This window comes from Amphibalanus amphitrite, unplaced genomic scaffold (genome assembly GCF_019059575.1).
Source record: "Amphibalanus amphitrite isolate SeventyFive unplaced genomic scaffold, NRLGWU_Aamphi_draft 000889F_arrow, whole genome shotgun sequence".
Lineage (NCBI taxonomy): Eukaryota > Metazoa > Arthropoda > Thecostraca > Balanomorpha > Balanidae > Amphibalanus > Amphibalanus amphitrite.
Window position 1 is genome coordinate 181,929 of NW_024882383.1, and position 19,078 is coordinate 201,006.

At 58.4% G+C, this 19,078-nt stretch overlaps 1 protein-coding gene across 1 annotated transcript in view; it reads left to right on the top strand.

Annotated features, from left to right (window-relative positions):
• Positions 1-17,316, top strand: part of LOC122367693 (homeobox protein cut-like) — a 163,929-nt gene extending 146,613 nt beyond the window's left edge. Inside the window, exons 10-16 of the mRNA XM_043341027.1 lie at positions 1,240-1,400; positions 10,613-10,791; positions 12,681-12,961; positions 13,182-13,531; positions 14,202-14,454; positions 14,671-14,960; positions 15,689-17,316. Coding sequence (XP_043196962.1) covers positions 1,240-1,400; positions 10,613-10,791; positions 12,681-12,961; positions 13,182-13,531; positions 14,202-14,454; positions 14,671-14,960; positions 15,689-16,870 — 2,696 coding nt within the window. The 3' untranslated portion in view covers positions 16,871-17,316. The remainder of the gene's footprint in view (positions 1-1,239; positions 1,401-10,612; positions 10,792-12,680; positions 12,962-13,181; positions 13,532-14,201; positions 14,455-14,670; positions 14,961-15,688) is intronic.
• The last annotated feature ends 1,762 nt before the right edge of the window (positions 17,317-19,078 follow it).

Genomic DNA, 19,078 nt, shown 5'->3' on the forward strand with positions numbered 1-19,078 from the left:
AGGTGACTCGGAGGGTCCCAGCGGCGTCTGAGCGCACCATGCCAGTCTCTGAGAACCCCACAAGGCGCCTGAAGGCACCGGTGACCTCTTGATATCTTTTTGTCGGCCTATGAAGGGTCCGTTCCGTAACAGCAGTTCTGAGGGCCCCACGCGCGCCTGTGATGGCCCTAAACCAGTGTCTCTGAGAGCCCCCACAACGGCGCCTGTGAGGGCCGTCACCGGCGACTGCGAAGCCCCCACACCGGCGTCTCCAGTCCGAGGGCCCCACATTGCCATATCTGAGGGCCCCACACTAGTGCCTCTTAAGGCCCTATATCGGCGGCTCTGAGGGCCCAGCATCGTAGCTTCTGAAGGCCCCACTAGTGCGCATGTGACGGCCACCCTGCCACCGGTGACATTTGAAGGCCCCACACCGGCGACTCTGAGGGCCCCATCGGCGTCTGAGTCCGTTCCGGTCTATAAAGACGACCCCACAGGGTTTCTGAAGGTACCACCGGCCTCTGATGGCCCTTTGCCGGCCCCTGAGGGCCAGTCGCCGGTCTCTGGAGCCCCCTGCCGGCTTGTAAAGGGTACGCACCAGCAGCTCTAAGAGTCCGACACCCGTGTACGACGGACCCACACAAGTGTCTTTGCAATTTAACGTCTTTTTTCGCCCTTCTTCTTAAAACTAACTTTTCTTTTCTTTACATCTTTATTTCATGCCTTGTAAATTGCGTAATTGTTTTATTTCTTGTAGTGAAAGACTGCAGAACAATTATTTTCCTCAAGCAGAGTTAGTGGGAGTTATTGAGGGACAAAATCATTGGGGGTGCCCGGAAAACCATTGGGGGTGCTCATTTGAGCATTGGGGGTGCTGCAGCACCCCCAAAGGTATACAAATCGACACCCATGCATGCACACAAACAGGGCACAGATCATTGATCATCACTATCAGCGCGGTGTTGTATTGCGGGGAGCAGCATCCCCGGAGCCCGACGTTGGCGACGCTTTTGTTTGGATGACATGCATAAAATATGAGCCGTTTCCGGACAGAGATTATGAATATTTTCTCCGCTGGCTTGGAACGATGGCAGTTTCCATTTCAATATTGAAACGTCCCAATTATAAAACAGGAACGTATCTGCAATATTTATGGCCGCCGTTGCCGGAGGGTTGCTCGCTATGCTGTGTGCTGTGCCGTGTGTGATTTTGTGACTGTGTCTGCTCTGGTGCTAATTGTTTTCGCCGCTCCGCTCACAGCCAAGGACTCACGGCCGTCTCTGGTGGGCCGTCCTGAGGAGACCGTGGCCGACGAGCGGATCGCGCACATCCTCACCGAGGCGTCGCAGGCGATGAAGTCTGAGCAGCCGTCCGGATCGGAGGACCGTCCGCCGGCGGAGGCCGCCAGCCCGTCTGCCCAGGTGAGTGACAGTGGAGATATACACACCCGCGCGCCCCTCTGACCCTCACCGCGCCGACTGAACCGGCACCCTTTGGACGAGGCGCGCGGGTCAGGTCGGGTCGCGGTGGTCGCTCACAAATCGCCGCGGCTGTTTTCACCTGTGGTTCTCCGTCACCGTCATCGGCCCGCCCGCAGCCGACCGCCGACACCACCTTTATCAAGCGACGATTTACGAATGGGGATTTTCATATTCAATAAAAGCTCGCCCGGACGGGGATTTATTGGAGTTCTAAATCAGCGGATTAGGTGGCGGCTGACGGTGCTATCGGATGCAAATTTATACATTGATTATTGTGACTTGTCCATCGGCGGAGGGGCGGCCGTAAAGAGGCGCCGATCAATGGCCGATTTAATAAGTCGGCGGCGGCGCCGGGCCGGGTCGTGTCCGCTGGTAATTAGTACTCTTTGCGGCCATCGACCGCCGCTGCCGCCGCAACTAAAACAAATACCGCGGCTGGACTGTGGCGGTGAGCACGGTCCGGTGTGCCGTTCCAAGGGGCGAGCTCGGGTGATAGGGTGTGAGGGCGCTGGGGCAGCTCTCCAGCGAAAGGGACAGGACGCATGGCGACTTGCGACGCGACGCTGGCTCAGACACTGCAATCACTTACTTCCTGCATGGACAAATTATCGTACTGCATTGCGGCAATGAATTCGGGAATACTCGAGTGATGTTTGTTTAATTCGGGAAGAAAAACAAACACCGCTGGCGGTGTCTGTGCGCGGCTGTGGCCCCTGGGGTCCCCGCTGCCAGGCCGGCCGCTCGGCTCCATTGCTCACGGCTCAAGTACGGTGCCTCGCCGGCATTCCACTGTCGAATTACGGCCTCAGCTGCTGGCCACCGTCGGTCCACCGGCACTAAATACTCGGCACCGATGGTGTCGCTTGCTGCCCGCGGGCCCAACTGTGCTTCGACCGGGCCCTCGCGCCTGTGGCTTGGCAGGCCGGTGGGACTACCCGGGGTGCCCGATAGGACGCCAGATTGTGGAATGTGTGGCTCTAATACCAGTTTATGCATGATACATAACCAATATCGCATGCAAGACGCACTGCTGTTGGCGCAATAGTGCGAACTGCGAACACATTCACATAGACACATGAGCATGGGGCACATGCAGCCAGCGAGCCAGCCAGCGAGATAGACAGAACGGACTGAGCCGTTCGCAGCCGAGCAGCGCTGCGCGCGTGGCCGCCGGCCTTTCATCCAGTAGCTCGTGGGGCGACACACAGACATACAAACTGCCGATCGGAGCGGCGACCGGCCGCCTCCATAATTACACCCCTGAATATGTGTAATCAGAACCCATTCAAAACAAATCTATAGAGGGCGCGATCAATGCGCATTCGGAGCGGGTAAAACAAATGACGCGGAAATTAACGCGCCCGGCGCCCCTCGCTGATCAGCGAATGTGCGTGACGGCCGCCGATGCGTTGAACTGTGTGACAGCAGTAGCAGCAGCCGGTGGAGGCTGCAGGGTGGCGGAGGCGAGTCACCAGGGTCGCTGGGACGGTCACCAGGCTGTGGTTACGGACGGTGAACAGCTCAGGGGCGGTCTGTAGTGGGCTGTTTGTTATAGTCTGTAGCGGTGGTCAGTTTAGTCTGTTTGGGGGTCTGTTTGTGGCGGTGGTCAGCTCAGTCTGGGGGCCTGTTTGTGGCGGTGGTCAGCTCAGTCTGTTTGTTTCGGTTTGTCTGTGGTAGTAGTCTGTTTGTAGCGGCGCGGTCAGTCCAGTGTGTTTGTTACGGTCTGGTTGCAATTGTAGTCTGTTCGTAGCAGCGGTCAGCTCAGCTCGGTCTGTTTGCGGCGCCGCGGTGGCAGCTCAGTCTGTTTGTTATAGTTTGTTTGCGGTAGTAGTCTGTTTGTAGCTGGGTCAGCCACTCTGTTTGCGGCGGCGCGGTGGCCGCGCGGGGTGGGCCGCCGCCTGACGCGGCCTCTGGCAGTAATTAGACTGGCGGCCAGCGGGCGGCCGGTAAAAACGGCCAATTAACGGCCGATACTGCACGGCGTGCCGCGGCCCTCGCTCGTAAAGCGATGATTTGCGCACATGTCGACTGACTAGGAGACAACGTCGCTCTGTGCCCGGCGCTGCCTGCCGCGGCCGGGAGGAGCGGGGCTGCAATGTTGCGGCGCTGGGGGAGGGGAGGGGAAGGGGTATCAACAGCAGCTGCACACCGGATGGAAGTTGGCGATAAAACAGCCCTACGCGATTCGTTATTGCTGCGTTGCGAGATGGCTTATTCATCGATCAACAGAAAATCATGACCAGATGCCCGCTTTACATGCGCTCAGCTGTGGGCTGGGCTACGTTCGAGTCATGTTGGCTACCCGCTCGTCGTCCGGGGTCAGAGATTCAGAGAGGGAGAGAGCCCGGAGACCGGGAGCGGCTGGGACGGCGCTCGTGGCGATGGACGACATCGGCTCTGCGATCAGACGTGATGGTCGCACCGCTGACGTGTTCCTGTCGGCGTGTTTTACCCGACGGACGTCACCTGTCCTCTCTCCTCTCCTCTCCTCTCCTCCTCTACCCGCGGTGTGCCGGCCCGCCGCCGGAATGCGGGCAGAGGAGGAGAGCCGGGGAGAGAGAGCGGCGGAGGTGCACAGGAGCCGGCGCGCGGCGGGGCTCCGTCCGATCGGCTCCTGCTGATCTGATCGGATCGCTGGCCTCTATCGGCTAATATCGGCGACCCGGGGCGCGGCCGGCATCGGTGGCCAAATTTGACGGGCAGCTGCGGCGGCTGTCGATATGCAGCAGTCGGCTCGATGTCGCCGGCCGCACCGGGCCTGGGGTCGGCTCGGTGCCGGGGGCGGCTGTTGGCCGCCGATCACACCTGCCGCGGCAGATAGACGGTCGCCCGCACATGGCACACCTGGACCGGCTGACTGCCCATATCGGTACCGACGGTCATCGACCGTCGATTGGCGAACATTAGGTGACCGGTGACTGTCGGTAATGGAGGTCGACTCCGATCGCAGTAATGGGGATCAGAGAGCTGATCAGGTGTGCAGGGACGGGAGGGGTGTGTCGGTTTGTGTCGACATCGGAACACAGGAGGTATACCGTTCTTCGTTGCGAGCGAGCAGCGACTCCCGCCGATGTTTGATGATGTGCTTTGACCCACAGCGTCGTGGTTCGACTGTTATAACCAAGGGCTTGCTAGGCGTTGTCAGGCGACACTTTGTCTTATTTTTTAGTTCTTCCTTCGCCTTCTTCAATTCGCATCTCTGCTAAATGCTCATCTCGTGGGAGACGCTCCCTGTGCAGCTGCCCTCTGCCCCGCCCGGCCCCTGCCCCGCCCCTCCCCCACCGCCACCCCCGCCGCCACCCGGTCCAGCCCGGGCCTTCCAAGAACGTCCGCTCGACACGCTAATGAATTGATTGATTGAGTGATCCGGCAGAGCCGCCGGGCCCGGCCGGCCGGGCGGGCGACCCTCGACGCTGCACCCTCCGCTCGGCCGGTCCGGCATACACGGTGCAATGTTGCACAGTGCGTGTGCACGTGGCAGTGGCAGCTGGTGATGGACGCCCGGCCGGTGCGGGCTGCGGGCGGGGGCGGGGGCGGGGGCGGCCGGCTGCGGGCGGCCAGATCAGGGGGGGGGGGGGGGGCGTCACTCATCAATGCTGCCGTTGGACAGGGATGGTGTGAGGATGATCTGCACGGACTATCAGTGCAGTGTGGAGAGCGAGCGGTACTTTCGAACATCTGTTCCTGACGTTGGGTATCACATGCTTTGTTCCAAATTCAAACTCGGTATCCTAAGCGTGTGACCTTGCGCTTTTGCCTTTTCATAGGAGTAGTAGATATCGGTATATCTGAACTCGGTGTGGTTTTATAACGCGGAGAGTGGCGAGGGCGGCCTGGCCGTGGCGTATGCCGCCACCGAAGGTCCATCCTCCTCACTGAAGGGCCCGGTGCTGGCTGACGCTCCGTCTGACGGAGTGATCGGGGATCGCGCCGGGTCGGTGATCGGTGATCGACACTCGAGCGACGGCTGAGTGAGAGCGCCAGCTGCGGCGGCCGCCGGCGCCGGAGACGCTGTGACCCCGTGGTTAGGGCAGATCGGGCTGGGCCGGACGGGCGAGGGGCGAGGCTGGACGCTAGGCAGGGCGATCGAGTTGTCGATGGGGTCGATCTGGCCGCGAAATGTGGTGACAATGGCTTGTCGGCGTCCGGTGTCTGGACGGACAGCGATGAAAAGGCGCGCCTATATAGGCTCCGATAGACTGGCCTATGGCCTGTGAGGAGATTGATGGACCCCGGAGGCTTCTCGCCGTGTTCCCCAGACCCAGACGGCAGGGAGGGAGGAGAAGTCGGGGATAGGGGAGGGGGCGGTGTCGCCCGTGTCGCCGTGTCGGCGCACATGTTTGATTGTATTGCGCTTGGCACGCGCGCCCCCACCAGTCATTTGTTGCCATCGCGGCCGGGGCGTGCAAGCGTCATTCACCTCCAAAACAAACACGGCCGCCCAATTGGAATTATATCGGGACGCGCTCGTTAATCAATATGGCGTCTGAGCACTGGTTACCGGCCCTTCTTGGCACAGAGAACATTGCTCGTTATGTGGGTGTCATTCAGGTGGGGCCGGCGGGGGGAGGTCTGTTGATGGGTCGTGCCGGGGGGGGGGGGGGGCGCGCCGCTGCTCTGATTAGCTGGCTCTGTTAGCCGCCGTCCGATGATGGATCGCTCGGGCAGCCCGTCCTCAAATCCGGCCACATGTTTTTCCGTTCGCCTGGCAGCTGTTTTGACTTTTTGTTACAAGTTTTTAATCCAGAGATGATGTTTGTATCTGCTGGCATGATATATTTCCGGTCGCCGTCATATTCCTTTGGCTAATCGCGTTCCTTGTTGGGGCCTTAGTGCAACATAAAAAGATAATTAATGCTTGTGTAAATATAGATGCGCTAGGTGAATGGGCACCTGGATTGCGGCGGAAAAGTGACACGTCACGGTCGTTACGGCGTCACGACTGCGGCGGTCACGTCCGGAGTCGTCGTGACGGGTCCGTGTGTTGTGCGTGTGCGTGGGCGGCGGGCGGCACCCTTTACCCCGCCGGCACCGCCCCAGACGGATTGCCCGGTTATTTCGGAGAGAGGGGCAGGGCAAGAGCGGTGAGTCAGCTCCCGCTGGCCGACATGTTTGTTGCAAGTGTTGGATGGTCACCAGATGACGGCAATGAGCACCGTTAATGGGCCGTGCACAATGAAGTGTCCCGGTGCAGCGGCGGACCCTCCCCTCCCCTCCCCTGCGGCCGCTCCCCTTATCCGGCCCCGGCCCTCTGTTTCTGCCCCCGGAGCTCTGTCTATCCGGCATCTGCTACGTCTATCTTTCTACCTCGGCTCTATGCCCATCAATCCAGAATCCAGACACTCTGGTGCCCCCGGCTCTATGTATTTCTATCTGCTCCTGGTTTTCTATCCACCCCACCCCAAACCCACTGGTCCTTTTTCCCACCACCGGCCACCCCTGTGGTGGTGGCCGGTGGTGGGACAAAGTGGTGGACGGTGCTGTTTAATCCGGATGTGTGCGCGGAGTCGGGGAGGGGGAGGGGGTCCGGACAGCCTCGCCCCCGCCCCGAACGAAACCAGCAATAAAGCACTGCAACTCTTTCCAAACATAATCGTTTTCGGCCCTGCAGTCTTCACCAATTAGCCGTTCATACTGTATAGTCCGCATCTTCATCTTTTCGCCGGTGATATAAGTATAGGTATAAGCCCTCGATTGCTGTAGGGGAGAGTGGGGCAAAGCGGCCACCCGGGGCAAAGCGGCCACCCATCGTTTTAGCCCTTCATAGCTGGCGTCAGTTCCAATTTATGGTTTCCAATTATACTTCTCTTCACGGTCGTTCGAATGAGCCAGACCGGGGTTTCAGGCCCATCACCATTGTTCTGTGAAACACGGAAAAGCATTTCTTGCCAGGTTACCAACTATGTTTACAATTTTTAAATGTTATGCTATTCCATAACCGTTTGGAATTTTTATAAGCGTTCTTGTCCACGCATTGCATGGTTATCGTACATGTATTCTACCAATTTTAATGTTTTTTACCCCACTAATAGCTAAGCTGGAATATTTTTGTCTCGGACGGTATGCGCGGGGCAAAGTGGCCGGGGCAAAGTGGCCACCCCCCAATTGGCCATAAGCTGCTTCCATCTGGATAAAAAACATTATTTATACTCAAATGTGTCGTCATGCATTCATCTTGGCCACTTTTCAGTTGCATGAGTTACCAAATAATGCAATTAAATGTTTTTTTTCATGAAAATCCTTTCTTTGTTTACCTACAGATGGAAGATGATAAAGTAAACATCCATCTTCGCTTAACCTTGTCACCATCAAATACCCTAGTCGTACACGAGGCAGCTATTTTGTTTCTCATGTCGGGACTTGAGAAGACGCCGGTGGCCGCTTTGCCCCAGGGTATGGGGCAAAGTGGCCAATATGCATAGGTTTAAAGTTTTGTCAATATCTTTCATATGTGAACGCCGTTGGAAATAAAACGCAGTTGAAATAAAAGGCAACTTAATAGGGATCACATTGGTATAGAAAGAATATTTCCAAGTTTAAAAATCAAGCGTTGGCATCGTGAGAAGCGTTAGGGTGGCCGCTTTGCCCCACTCTCCCCTACTAAAACCTCTGCGGACCTCTGGCATCCAGTTCTAGTCTATACTGTCACCTGGCGGGTGGCCGCCGCGTGATCCCCGCACAGCTTATCGAGACAAACTACAACCAATTAGCCGGTTTGTCGCCGCTTCGCCTCGCTTGTCGCCCTGTCAGTCACACTGTGATCCCGTCCCGATGCATATGCATTCTGAGTAGAGTTGCAAAGTTTCCCCCAAAGGCTGCTACCGGCACCGCCCCGCCCCACAATTTTTTTGGGGGATACCGGCATGCTACCACGCCCAAAGCAAAAACACCACCAAATTACCGGCATGCTAAAAAACCTGCATTGTTGATTGCAGTTTACCCCTACAAGAGATGCCACATTTTCCTCTTAGTGTCCAAAGTTTGAATCATATGATAATAATTTTTTTGTGCAAAACCAAAAATACCGGCATGCTACCGGCAAGACATGCCAGATACCACAAAAAAACCTGCGGTAGTGAAAAATTACCGGCATGCCGGTAATGCGGTAGGGAAACTTTGCAACTCTAATTCTGAGCTACATCGGCTGTCGGCAGAGACCGGTATCGCGCGGGGCGCTGTGCGATCGGATGGAGATCGGACATTGTGGCACGGTGTCCCGGTCGGCCGGTGACACTGAACGGACAAACCGCTGTCGATGGGAGGGGGCAGTGACACTGAACGGACAAACTGCTGTCTTTGGGAGGGGAAGTGACACTGAACGAACAAACCACTGTCGATGGGTGAAGGGGACAGTGACACCGACGGACAAACCGCTGTCGATTGGCAGTGACACTGAACGGACAAACCACTGTCGATGGGAGGGTTAGTGACACTGAACGAACAAACCACTGTCGATGGGTGAAGGGGAGAGTGACTGTGACACTGAACTGGCGAACTGCTGTCAATAGGGCAGTGACACCGAACGAACAAACCGCTGTCAATAGGAGGATGTGGTCCAGCAGCGGACGAGCGCCATCGTGCACCGTGCAGCTGGCGAACCCAGTCATCGTGCACCGTGCAGCTGGCGAGCCCAGTCGAGCGGTGTCGATTGCTGCCGCGCCGGTCATTTTCTCCTTCAATGAAGCCTTCTGGGAACACGTCCGTCGGTTTCCGCTGCCGCGGCGCCTGATGTGTGCTCAGTGACCGCAGTTGTGCATTGCTTGTTGTCATGCCACCGCTGAGTCGATATACGGCTAGAAGCGGGAGATCCAGGAACATTAGCGGCATTTATCAGGAGCCCGGTGATGCCACGGTGTGTTGGCGTCACTAGCCGGCCTTTTTTCCGTGTGGTCGGAGACTGGCGTTGTTGGTTATTAGCTGTGTGATCAGATTTGACGCGTCAGATGCGCGATGATGGACCTCGGGGCAGTCGCCGATGACTCTGGGAGCTGCGCTATCCGACCTGCAGCCGAACAGCGACGGAACGCGACCGGACTTTGCAGGTCACTCTGTCTTTATCATCGACAGACGTTCAATTAAGTTGACTCGCTCAATTGATATATTGTCTACAAGTGCGCGCTGGGGGCCGGCCGGGCGGTCGGTCAGGCGGTGGACGATGGTCGTACGATGCGGAGTTGGGCCTACCGAGCCAGTGCCGTTGGCTCGGATTATAGCTCAGAGGGGGACCGTGTCGGCGACGGTCGGCGGTCGGCCTCCTGCGCACGGTAGCCGCTGCCTCTTGCATGTCTCCTGCACTGTAGCCCGAGCGATTAGTTAGTCGGTGACGGCAGTGAGAGGCCCCCGACGGGGCGCTCACACCGGGTCAGTCGCTGCACCGCGCTGGGCGGTTGGGAGGGGCGGGAAGCTTCCTGGGTGTGGCATGTGACCGCTGTACGACCAGAAGGCGCCGGTCTGAGCTGTTACAGCGTGAAAGGCTCGGCAGAAACGGTTAGTGCCGGATATGCACGATTATATGGCAGAGTTGCTTCATGCGACCGGCTGCTCGGGAAGGGGGCGTCATCACAATAGTGGCTCCGCAACACACGGGCAATCGGGCGTTATTTATGGCCAGCCAGTGGTGTTGTGCAAGCTTCCGGTGCCGGGGGCGTTGTGTTGCGCCGCTGGTGGACCAGGTGGGGTCGCCCGACCCGCCGACCGGGCTGTCTCAGCGGCTGCCCTCAGCTGCTGGAGACACTATCACTCGGGGACGACGAACAGGGACGGGAGAGGGCTCTTCTTATAGATCCGCTGCTCTGCCGTGAGGTGACGCCTCGCTGGGGATGGCTGCTCCAACTCATTTGACGTAGACGACTGGGCAGTGCTACGCCGGTGCTGGATGCCACTGGAGCCTTCTGGTGACGGCCGCCCAGCCGGGTTATGCAGATGAGGTGTGGGGCTCATTCAGTTGTGAGCTGATCCTGTGCACTAATCCCGAGCGTGGCAGCCTGTGTCGCGCGGTGATGGGGCTGGACGCTGTCATTGGCCTTACTGATTATCATGGTATAATGCATAACCGGACTGGAGGTTCACTGAACCACCAGTCGTTTTTGCCTGTGACTGATCCACTATGACTCTGTTTGACTCGTCTGACCCGTCTGTGTCCTCTGTTGCAGTCCCCGCTGTCGGACTCGCGGGATGCGCTGCAGCGTATGCGGCGGCTGGGCGGACCGGGTCCGGGTCCAGAGGAGGGGACACAGGAGAAGATCGCCCGCCTGTACCAGGAGCACCTGGCCAAGATGATGGGACAGCGGCCCGACATGCCGCCCGGCTTCAGTCTTGACCACTACCAGCGGTACGTCTTACCTCCTCCCCCGCGCGTTCGATAATCCCAGACCGATCGCGCCTGACTGTATAATCGCCGACCGACCGCGCCCGGTGCGGTGACCCAGCTGTGCACGGAGACCGTGGGAGCCCGGACCACCCGGCGGACCACCCCGCTGGCCGGACCATGGTCCGCGGGATCGGTATTCTGTCCGGTCGCTATCGCCGGCACCGATCGTGTTCGCTCGCCACGGTGCCATTCATTGTGGACTCTCGATGTCGGCTGACTGGACATGGTAGGTCGGACCACGCCCCTGTCACGAGAATCGCCCGCACGATGGACGGCGCCGGGCTACCGACCTGGCCGCAGTGCGCTCAGAGTTAAATATGCGGCCGGGCCGCGCCGGCAGCCGGGTGCGACAGGCAGCCTGCAGCGCCGATGTTTGGATAGGGCTCGGTTACGCGGCCAATGCCAATCGCCTCTCGCTGCTGAGACACGGCACCCGGCCGCTGATACGGGACATCATTCACCACTGGTGTCGGGTGCCTCCCGACGGATAGTGGATGGTCCACGGACTAACACCAATAGAGACGCAACAACGGCGCACCGATTCCCGACCGGATTTATGTGTGGATTACGTGGTGATTTATTCGGATCGGGTTAAAACGCTTGCTTTGGTAAGGTAGGCTTAATATTTCTGCGTCAGAGAGTTTGATAAAAAAAAAATCACCGCGCTCGGGAGTCTAAGGAGCTTGGTTTGATCCTTCGGAAGCCGCTGGTGACCAGCACAAATGCGAACGTTGACCCTTGAAATCCTCGCATGCTATTTCCAGTTTCCTGAACTTCTGTACCTCTTGGTACCATCGGCTCATGCAGCGGACAGATCGGTTTGGCGCTTCCGGCCCAGTTGGGCAGCAGTGCGACTGTGCTGTGTCACCCGATGTCACCCGATGTCACCCGCGTCGCCTCGTGTCGCCGTCGATGGCACCTGTCCTGCCGGTGCTGCCAAATGTCGCCGGCCGAAATAGCACCCGTGTCGCGTCACATGGAACGAACTGGTGACCGTCCGATGGTGCGGGCGGTGGTTGGATGATGGTTAGATGATGGTCGGATGATGGCCGAGCAGGGACCAGGCGACGGTCAGGGCCGATCAGTCGGGAGACTGACTGGACTGCAAGACGCCACTGTGCATCTAAAACTTTGCTGAATTCAATCGGATGTATTGTTAACTTTGTAACTTTTTTAATTTAGTAGGAGACCAAAGTGGAATGATGTTTTCACACGTGTGCCTAAATCAACAAGTGCTATCTGCTCTAACGTCAAAGTTCAATCAAAATTTAAATGTCTTTGGTCGTAGGCGAGCAATGCAGAGCGGATGCCTTAGCAGTGAGTGAAAGGCAGGCGACGGCGGTCGGAGCGGCCGGTAGCCAGCCAAGGCGGCGGTCTGCGCGGCCGGGAGCTAACCGACAGTGTCGCCTCGCCTCGGCCACCGTCTGGTGTCTGTCACCGCCCGGCGCGTTCGTAGAAGTGACACATCCACCGTCGATCTGTGGCCGCCGCCGCGCCGTAAAGAAGCGAGCTCTTGTTGCCGGGCTCGTCCGTCAGACGGAGATGGCTGAAGGAGGGGACATCTGGATGGGCGAGAGAGACGCGTCGGATGGACGGGAAGTCTGAAGTGCGTGGGATTGGGAGAGGGTGAGTGGGTGGGTAGATTGATAGTGACACACCTGACACGCATGACACGCTGACACATTTGACACGCCTGACACACCTGACACATCAAACACATCTAACACACCTGACACATCTAACACATCAAACATACCTGACACACCTGACATCTGACATCTGACACACCTGACACGCCTGACATCTGACACTCCTGACACACCTGACACGCCTGACCCTCCTCTCCACAGACTCCGTAACCCGGAGGAGCTGCGTAGCGCCATGGACTTCTACAACCAGGAGCTGGTGCGGCACATGCAGCACCTGCAGCAGGCTCAGCAGCAGCACCAGCAGGCGCAGCAGCCGCTGCCGGCCGTCAGCGGCGCCGGCCCGGCGGCAGCAGCGGCTGCTGGACAGCAGGAGAGACCACCGACTCGCGGCGGCCGGCCGGACAGTCCGGCGGACGGGGGTGACGAGAAGGGCAGCTCAGCGTTCAGCCAGGTCCGACCGCCCTCGACCGAGGCGCACAAAGGTACGGCGGCCGTGAAAGGGTAGTCTTAATTATGGGTTACCTAGGGGTATATGATGTGAAAGTCACATGAAATATTGAGAAGATGGTGATGTTATTCGACACTGTTTATTTTTGTAATGCATATTTGTTGATGCTACGTTTTCCAGTGGTAAACATCTTTGCAGAAACGTCTTTCATGAATGCCGAATTATTTTATTAATATCTTCCCGTCTGCCCGCAGCGACGGCCGTGTCCAGTCCGGGCTCTCTGCCGCCCACCTCGGGCGGGGGCGGCTCGGCGGTCGGCCCGGGTCCCGGCCCGCTGTCCGGCCTCCACCCGGCCGGGTTCTTCATGCACTCGGCGGCGGCGGCAGCGGCTGCGGCCGCGGCCTCCACCGCGCCCGACGAGCTGGTCACGGCTGCCAGCCCGCTGCAGCGGATGGCCAGCATCACCAACTCGCTGATGAACAGCGCCGCGCTGCCCCCGCTGCAGCCGCACCCGCCGCGACCCATGAAGGCCGTGCTGCCGCCCATCACCCAGCAGCAGTTCGACCAGTTCAGCAACCTCAACACGGAGGAGGTGGTCAGGAGGGTACGTGATGCCGTACGTGCTCCACCAACCCTTCTACATTCCTCTTTGTGTTGTGCTCTCTCAAAGTCATCCTGGTTACCGACATCCAAGCGCCCGATCTTTCCCTAATCGCTCACCCCTTCTGGTGCGTCGGGCGCCCAGTTCTCGTTCCGCCGCGCCGCGTCTCGTCATCCGCAGATCCCTAGCGCCGAGTGACTGGCCGTTTGACGTGACACAGCGCTGGTGTAGGCAGACATTTGGACCGGCGACCGTGAGTAATTAATGCGGCCGGCGCCGGCGCGGTGACTGTGAGGGCCGCGCTGCAGCGGCGCGGCTCCATTGACGCCGCGTACTGCACCGATTAATGGCCGGAATTTGTCATCGCGCGGCCGGGGGACGCTTTGTTTGGACAGCCGGCCGGCCGCTGGTGACCTCAACCTTCGGTGACCGGCGCCGCCGCCGGCTGTGGTTTATGGCAGTGTCGCCGCCGCGCCAGTATTGCCGTCAGTCGGAATCGGCGCCGCTTAAGTGACTCGCCGGTCCATCGCATGGCGGGGGGGGGGGCGAGTCAGTGTGGTGGTGACTCATCGAGATAAACCCTAGAACTTCCATACGCGACAATACTAACAACCGTCACCTCTCCGCCGGCCGCCAGAGTCCCACTCTGACCTCCCGTTCCCCCGGTCGGCAGATCAAGGAGCACCTCAGCCAGTACTCCATCTCACAGCGTCTGTTCGGCGAGTCGGTACTAGGCCTGTCTCAGGGCTCCGTCTCCGACCTGCTGGCGCGCCCCAAGCCCTGGCACATGCTCACCCAGAAGGGTCGCGAGCCCTTCATTAGGATGAAAATGTTCCTGGATGACGAGAACGCCGTGCACAAGCTGGTGGCCAGTCAGTACAAAATAGCGCCCGAGAAACTGATGCGCACCGGCTGCTACAATGGAGGTAAACGGCCCGGTGGGTGTCGCTCGCAGACGAGTCGACATGGTCGACACGCTGATCGAGATGAGTTTCTTTTTGGAATTTATACGCAGCATGGAATTCCATTTACCATTCGCTGAATCGCATTCTTTTTCATTTTTTATACCTGTTATTCATGTTTTTCCACGCCCCTGCCGTATACTCTTCCTTACGCTCCCTGTGCTCTCCGCTCGTACCCAGGCTTCCCCAAGATGCCGCTGAAGCTGCCGGACATGCCCAAGTCTCTCGAGTCGCCGCTGCCGCCGGCTGTCTCACTGGCCGCCGGAGGTTTCCCCGGCCTGCCGCCGGCGGCGCTAGCGTCGCGCCTCCCCGGCATGGACCCTCTGATGAAGTTTGGCCTGCGGATGCCCACCGCAGGCCAGCTACCTATGTCTGTGTACGAGACAGCGGCCATCACTCCGGAGCTGGATACACAGTACATCACCACCAAGATCAAGGAGGTGCTGCTGGCCAATAACATCGGACAAAAGGTACGGCAGGAGGAGACGTTGAAGCATAGACCTTTGTATACCTCGGTATACAGAGGTATACCGAGGTTGGGGGAAAGGGTCATATGGTTGAAGGGAAAGGGTCTTTATACAGGCAGAGTAGCTGACTGATCAGCTGTGTTTTACCTGTGGGCTGTGTGTTCCGTTCCAATGCGCTGCTATCCAGCCCCTGTGAGCCGCTGATCCTAGCTCGACGCTGACGTACGTCAGATCACTATGCGGCGCCTGGGGGTTTACACGCTGGTGTCACTCGGTGTCGGTGTAACCCGGGCTGGTTCACCGGCTCATCCCGGTCCGACTGAGGGGGGCGGCGCCTGCGGGATCATCCCATTAGGGCGGACCGCCGCGCTGCCGGTCCGCCTCTCTCAGTCCAACGCCCTGTAACGCCACTGGGCAGCCGGTGTGATACGGATTTTGGCCGTTTTTAGTTTGATGTAGCGCTATGGAGTACGCGCGACTGGTCAGCGAGCCGCGGTCGCTGGGTGGAGAGAGTGGTCAGGGTGGGGAGAGGGCGGAGGGGTGGGGAGGATCGGGAAGCCGGTTGACGACATGCGCTGTCGGACGGTGCGACTTTGTGATCATTGTAAGACACTTTCACAGTTCGCTGCTTTTTCCTGTGAGTTCACTGCCAGCTCATCCTATGAAGAATGCAGTACAGCCGTGATCACTGCCTGACCGTGTGTGTCTGTGTGTCTGCTCTCTGGTTTCAGCTGTTCGGAGAGACGGTGCTGGGCCTGTCTCAGGGGTCGGTCAGTGAACTGCTCTCCAAGCCCAAACCGTGGCACCTGCTCAGCATCAAGGGCCGCGAGCCCTTCATCCGGATGAAGATGTGGTTGGAGGACACGCCGAGGAACCTGGACAAGCTTCAGCGCATCAAGAGCGACCGCAAGGAGAGCTCCAAGCGGCGCCGCTCACAGATGGAGACCGCCAGTGAGAGCAACGACAGCTCGGACGTCTACTCCACCATGTCCAACAGCCCCAACGCCAAGAAGTCGCGCGTCCTCTTCTCTGACGAGCAGAAGGAAGCGCTGAAGCTGGCGTTCGCCATGGACCCGTACCCCAACATGACATCCGTGGAGTTTCTGTGCCAGGAGCTCAATCTGACCCACCGCACCATCACCAACTGGTTCCACAATCACCGGATGCGGCTGAAGCAGCAGACGGGGGCCGCCGGAGAGCCGGCGCCCTACCTCGCCGCGGGGGCGCGCGACGGCCAACAGCTGGATCCGCTCCAGTTCCGACTGCTGCTGAACCGGCGTCTGCAGGAACTGCACCGAGAGAAGGCAGTGGCGGCTGGCGGCGGAGGTCCCCTGCCGGGCCCGCTGCCGTTCGCCGGGCTCACTGGTCCCCTGCCCTTCCCCTTCCTCGACGGTCGGCTGTCCGGTGAGCCCATGAGCGGTCTCGATCTGAGCATGAAGTCCGACAACGACTTCGACAACCAGAGTGACGACGCGTCCAACATGTCCGGCGGCTCGAGTCCGCCGCCGGCCGGTTCGCCGGAGGGTGACGATGATGATGAGGAGGGCGGTGAGCGACGTCAGGCGGCGCCGGCGGGCCGCAGCTCGCGGCGCAAGCCGGCCGCGCCGCAGTGGGTGAACCCGCAGTGGGCGGCCGAGCCGCGCCGGACGCCGCAGCCGCAGCAGCTCATCAATGGCGTCTGCGTGATGCAGACCGAGCTGGAGGGCGGCGAGGCGGGCGCCGAGCCCGCCCAGCCGCTGGTCCGGGTCGAACCAGAGAGCGCGCCAGAGCCCGACCCCGAGCTGAAACGGGAGCCGGACGACGCCGAACGGGAGGAGGAAGGCCCGGAGCCCGAACAGGAGCCGGAGCCGGAGCCGGAGCCGGTGAAGGGGGAGCCGACCGACGCCGAGCCGGACTCGTCAGAAGCCGAGTAGCCGGCGCACGTGCAATGTCCAGTCGTGGCGCTTCTCGTACACACTATCCAGTCAGCCAAGTTCAGATGCCAAGTGATACGTCAGTTCGACTCTAAACCGGCCCTCGGGGGCGCCACAGAGTGGCGTCTGGCCGCCGTTGCCGCCGACGGCCCACTCGCGTTGTGTTCTCATCCCATATTTTTGTATGTGTGCCGCCGCCGCCGCCGCGCGGCCGGCGTCCCGGCGTCGGTGGCGGTGGCGGCCGTTTTTATGTAGTCCGAGGAAGGGCCGAGCGACTGGTCGGGCTGAGCGGCCCGCTCGCGCTAGTCGGCCGACAAAAGACAGAGAGGTGGTGCGCTCGGTACGCGCGCTGCAGGACGTTGTTCGTGTTGTCTGTTCTCCCCTCACGTTGTTATTGCCGAGTGGTGTTCCGGCCGCTGCCTTACTGCGCCCGGCGGGGTCGGTCGGTGGCCAGCGGCCGCGCCGTGCCGCACCGTGCCACCGGCCGCCGGCCGGCTCCGCCTCACAATGATCTCCGCAGCACGGCGACGCCCCCCCCCCCACCGTCTCCCCCGGGAGACGGGCACCCCTCCCCGCGCCCCGCCCTCGGGTGTGTTGTCGTGCCCGCCCTGCCGGCGAGGCGTCCACTCATTTTGATATACTTGTAGCGCCTAGGTGGTCGCACGCGCGGCCCGCATCGGACCTGCCGCGCCCGGACCTGTCTGTAAGTCTGTCTGCGTGCCGCGCCGGCGCGTGTGTGTGCATGTTGCAATTATGTGTGGCCGTCTCGGCCTTTGCGTGTTACGGTTAATTGAGCCCCTGTTGCAATGTCCCAGGACAAATGCGTTGACCAGTGTATATCTGTAAGATACTTTACGGACAGTGTGATCAGTACAGAAGCTGTAAGCTTATCTACAAAATAAACTCTTGCTCTCGAATGGGTAATCTGGTTTGCATTCCTCATCGAACCTTTTCCATCACTCTTATTCGTTGTTATAAACTTAACCGCCAAACTCACATATTAATTGGAGTACCTAATTATCCGTCTTTTGGTAGACTACTACCTTCCCAGCAATAAAAGCAGAATTATTTTTATATCTCATTGTTGCCTGCATGCTAAGGTATTATTTTTTTTCTTAGCCCCCGGACTGGCGCGGGAGAGCTTGGGCAAGACAAGGTCTCACTCAGGTCGGGTCAAAGCTCTACATTACCGACAATGCCGACGATTATTGGTAACTAGGATCAAACACCGAAATCCTGTGGTTAGATGGGCTATTATGTCCAAAATATAAAGAACGATACCTGTGAGATCATTACGAAGTAGTTCTAGGTAGGTCACAAAGTTCGGTTAGTAAACTCACTACGTTCATGTCAAACACGGAGCAGAGTTCTTTTGAATAAAACCGATGCATTTTCAATTGAACCGTCTAAAACGGAATAGGTACGGTTCAAATTATTATTAGTACTTGTTTCTTATCACATCGCATTGATGATAGGTATCCGAAACTTTTCAAAATTATGTGAGTTTTTTACTGTGACCGGGGGCACATTTTTTCCGTGACACAACGTCATTGGAGGTCACGCTGGGTCACATGTGGTCTTACATACCTATTTGAATAAATACAAATAACTAGGGATGTTCGTCTCGTCTTCGCATGGACCTTGTGTTAGTGTGTCTCGTCTACGCATTGTGCAGACTGCAAGGTGACCTGTTCGGGTCATATCTTGACTGACCCGAGATCAGGCTTTATGTCTTATCTTTTAGGATCATCATGAATATTGTCGAACTGAATGGTGGCAAAACCTTTTTCTTGCAATAGGATTAAGATAAGTAGGGGAAGTTGGGGCAATGCCGGAGTTGGGGCAAAGCCGAAATTCGAGATATTTCGAAAACCGTAAGACATGGATGCCACCTGTCAGTGATGCTCTTAAGCTTAAGTGACTACAATTATCGCATGTTTGTTACCGAGTCGTCATTCGGAATACTTCGGCTGTGAGGGCGCCAAGAGCGTTTTCAAGGTACGCGTTCCTTGTACTACATGCGCCTTTGAAGCTGCATTTCTTACTCATTATGCTACCGTTTGTCTGGCCAATTCGGTCAAGTAATCTTCAGCATGTCTTTGCATAAGTGTGCTGCCTATTTGAAATTTATACGGCACGTTGAAAAGTTATGGGCCTGCAAATGAAAGTATGGCTGGCTGGGGTAATGCCGAAAACGTGCAATTACGC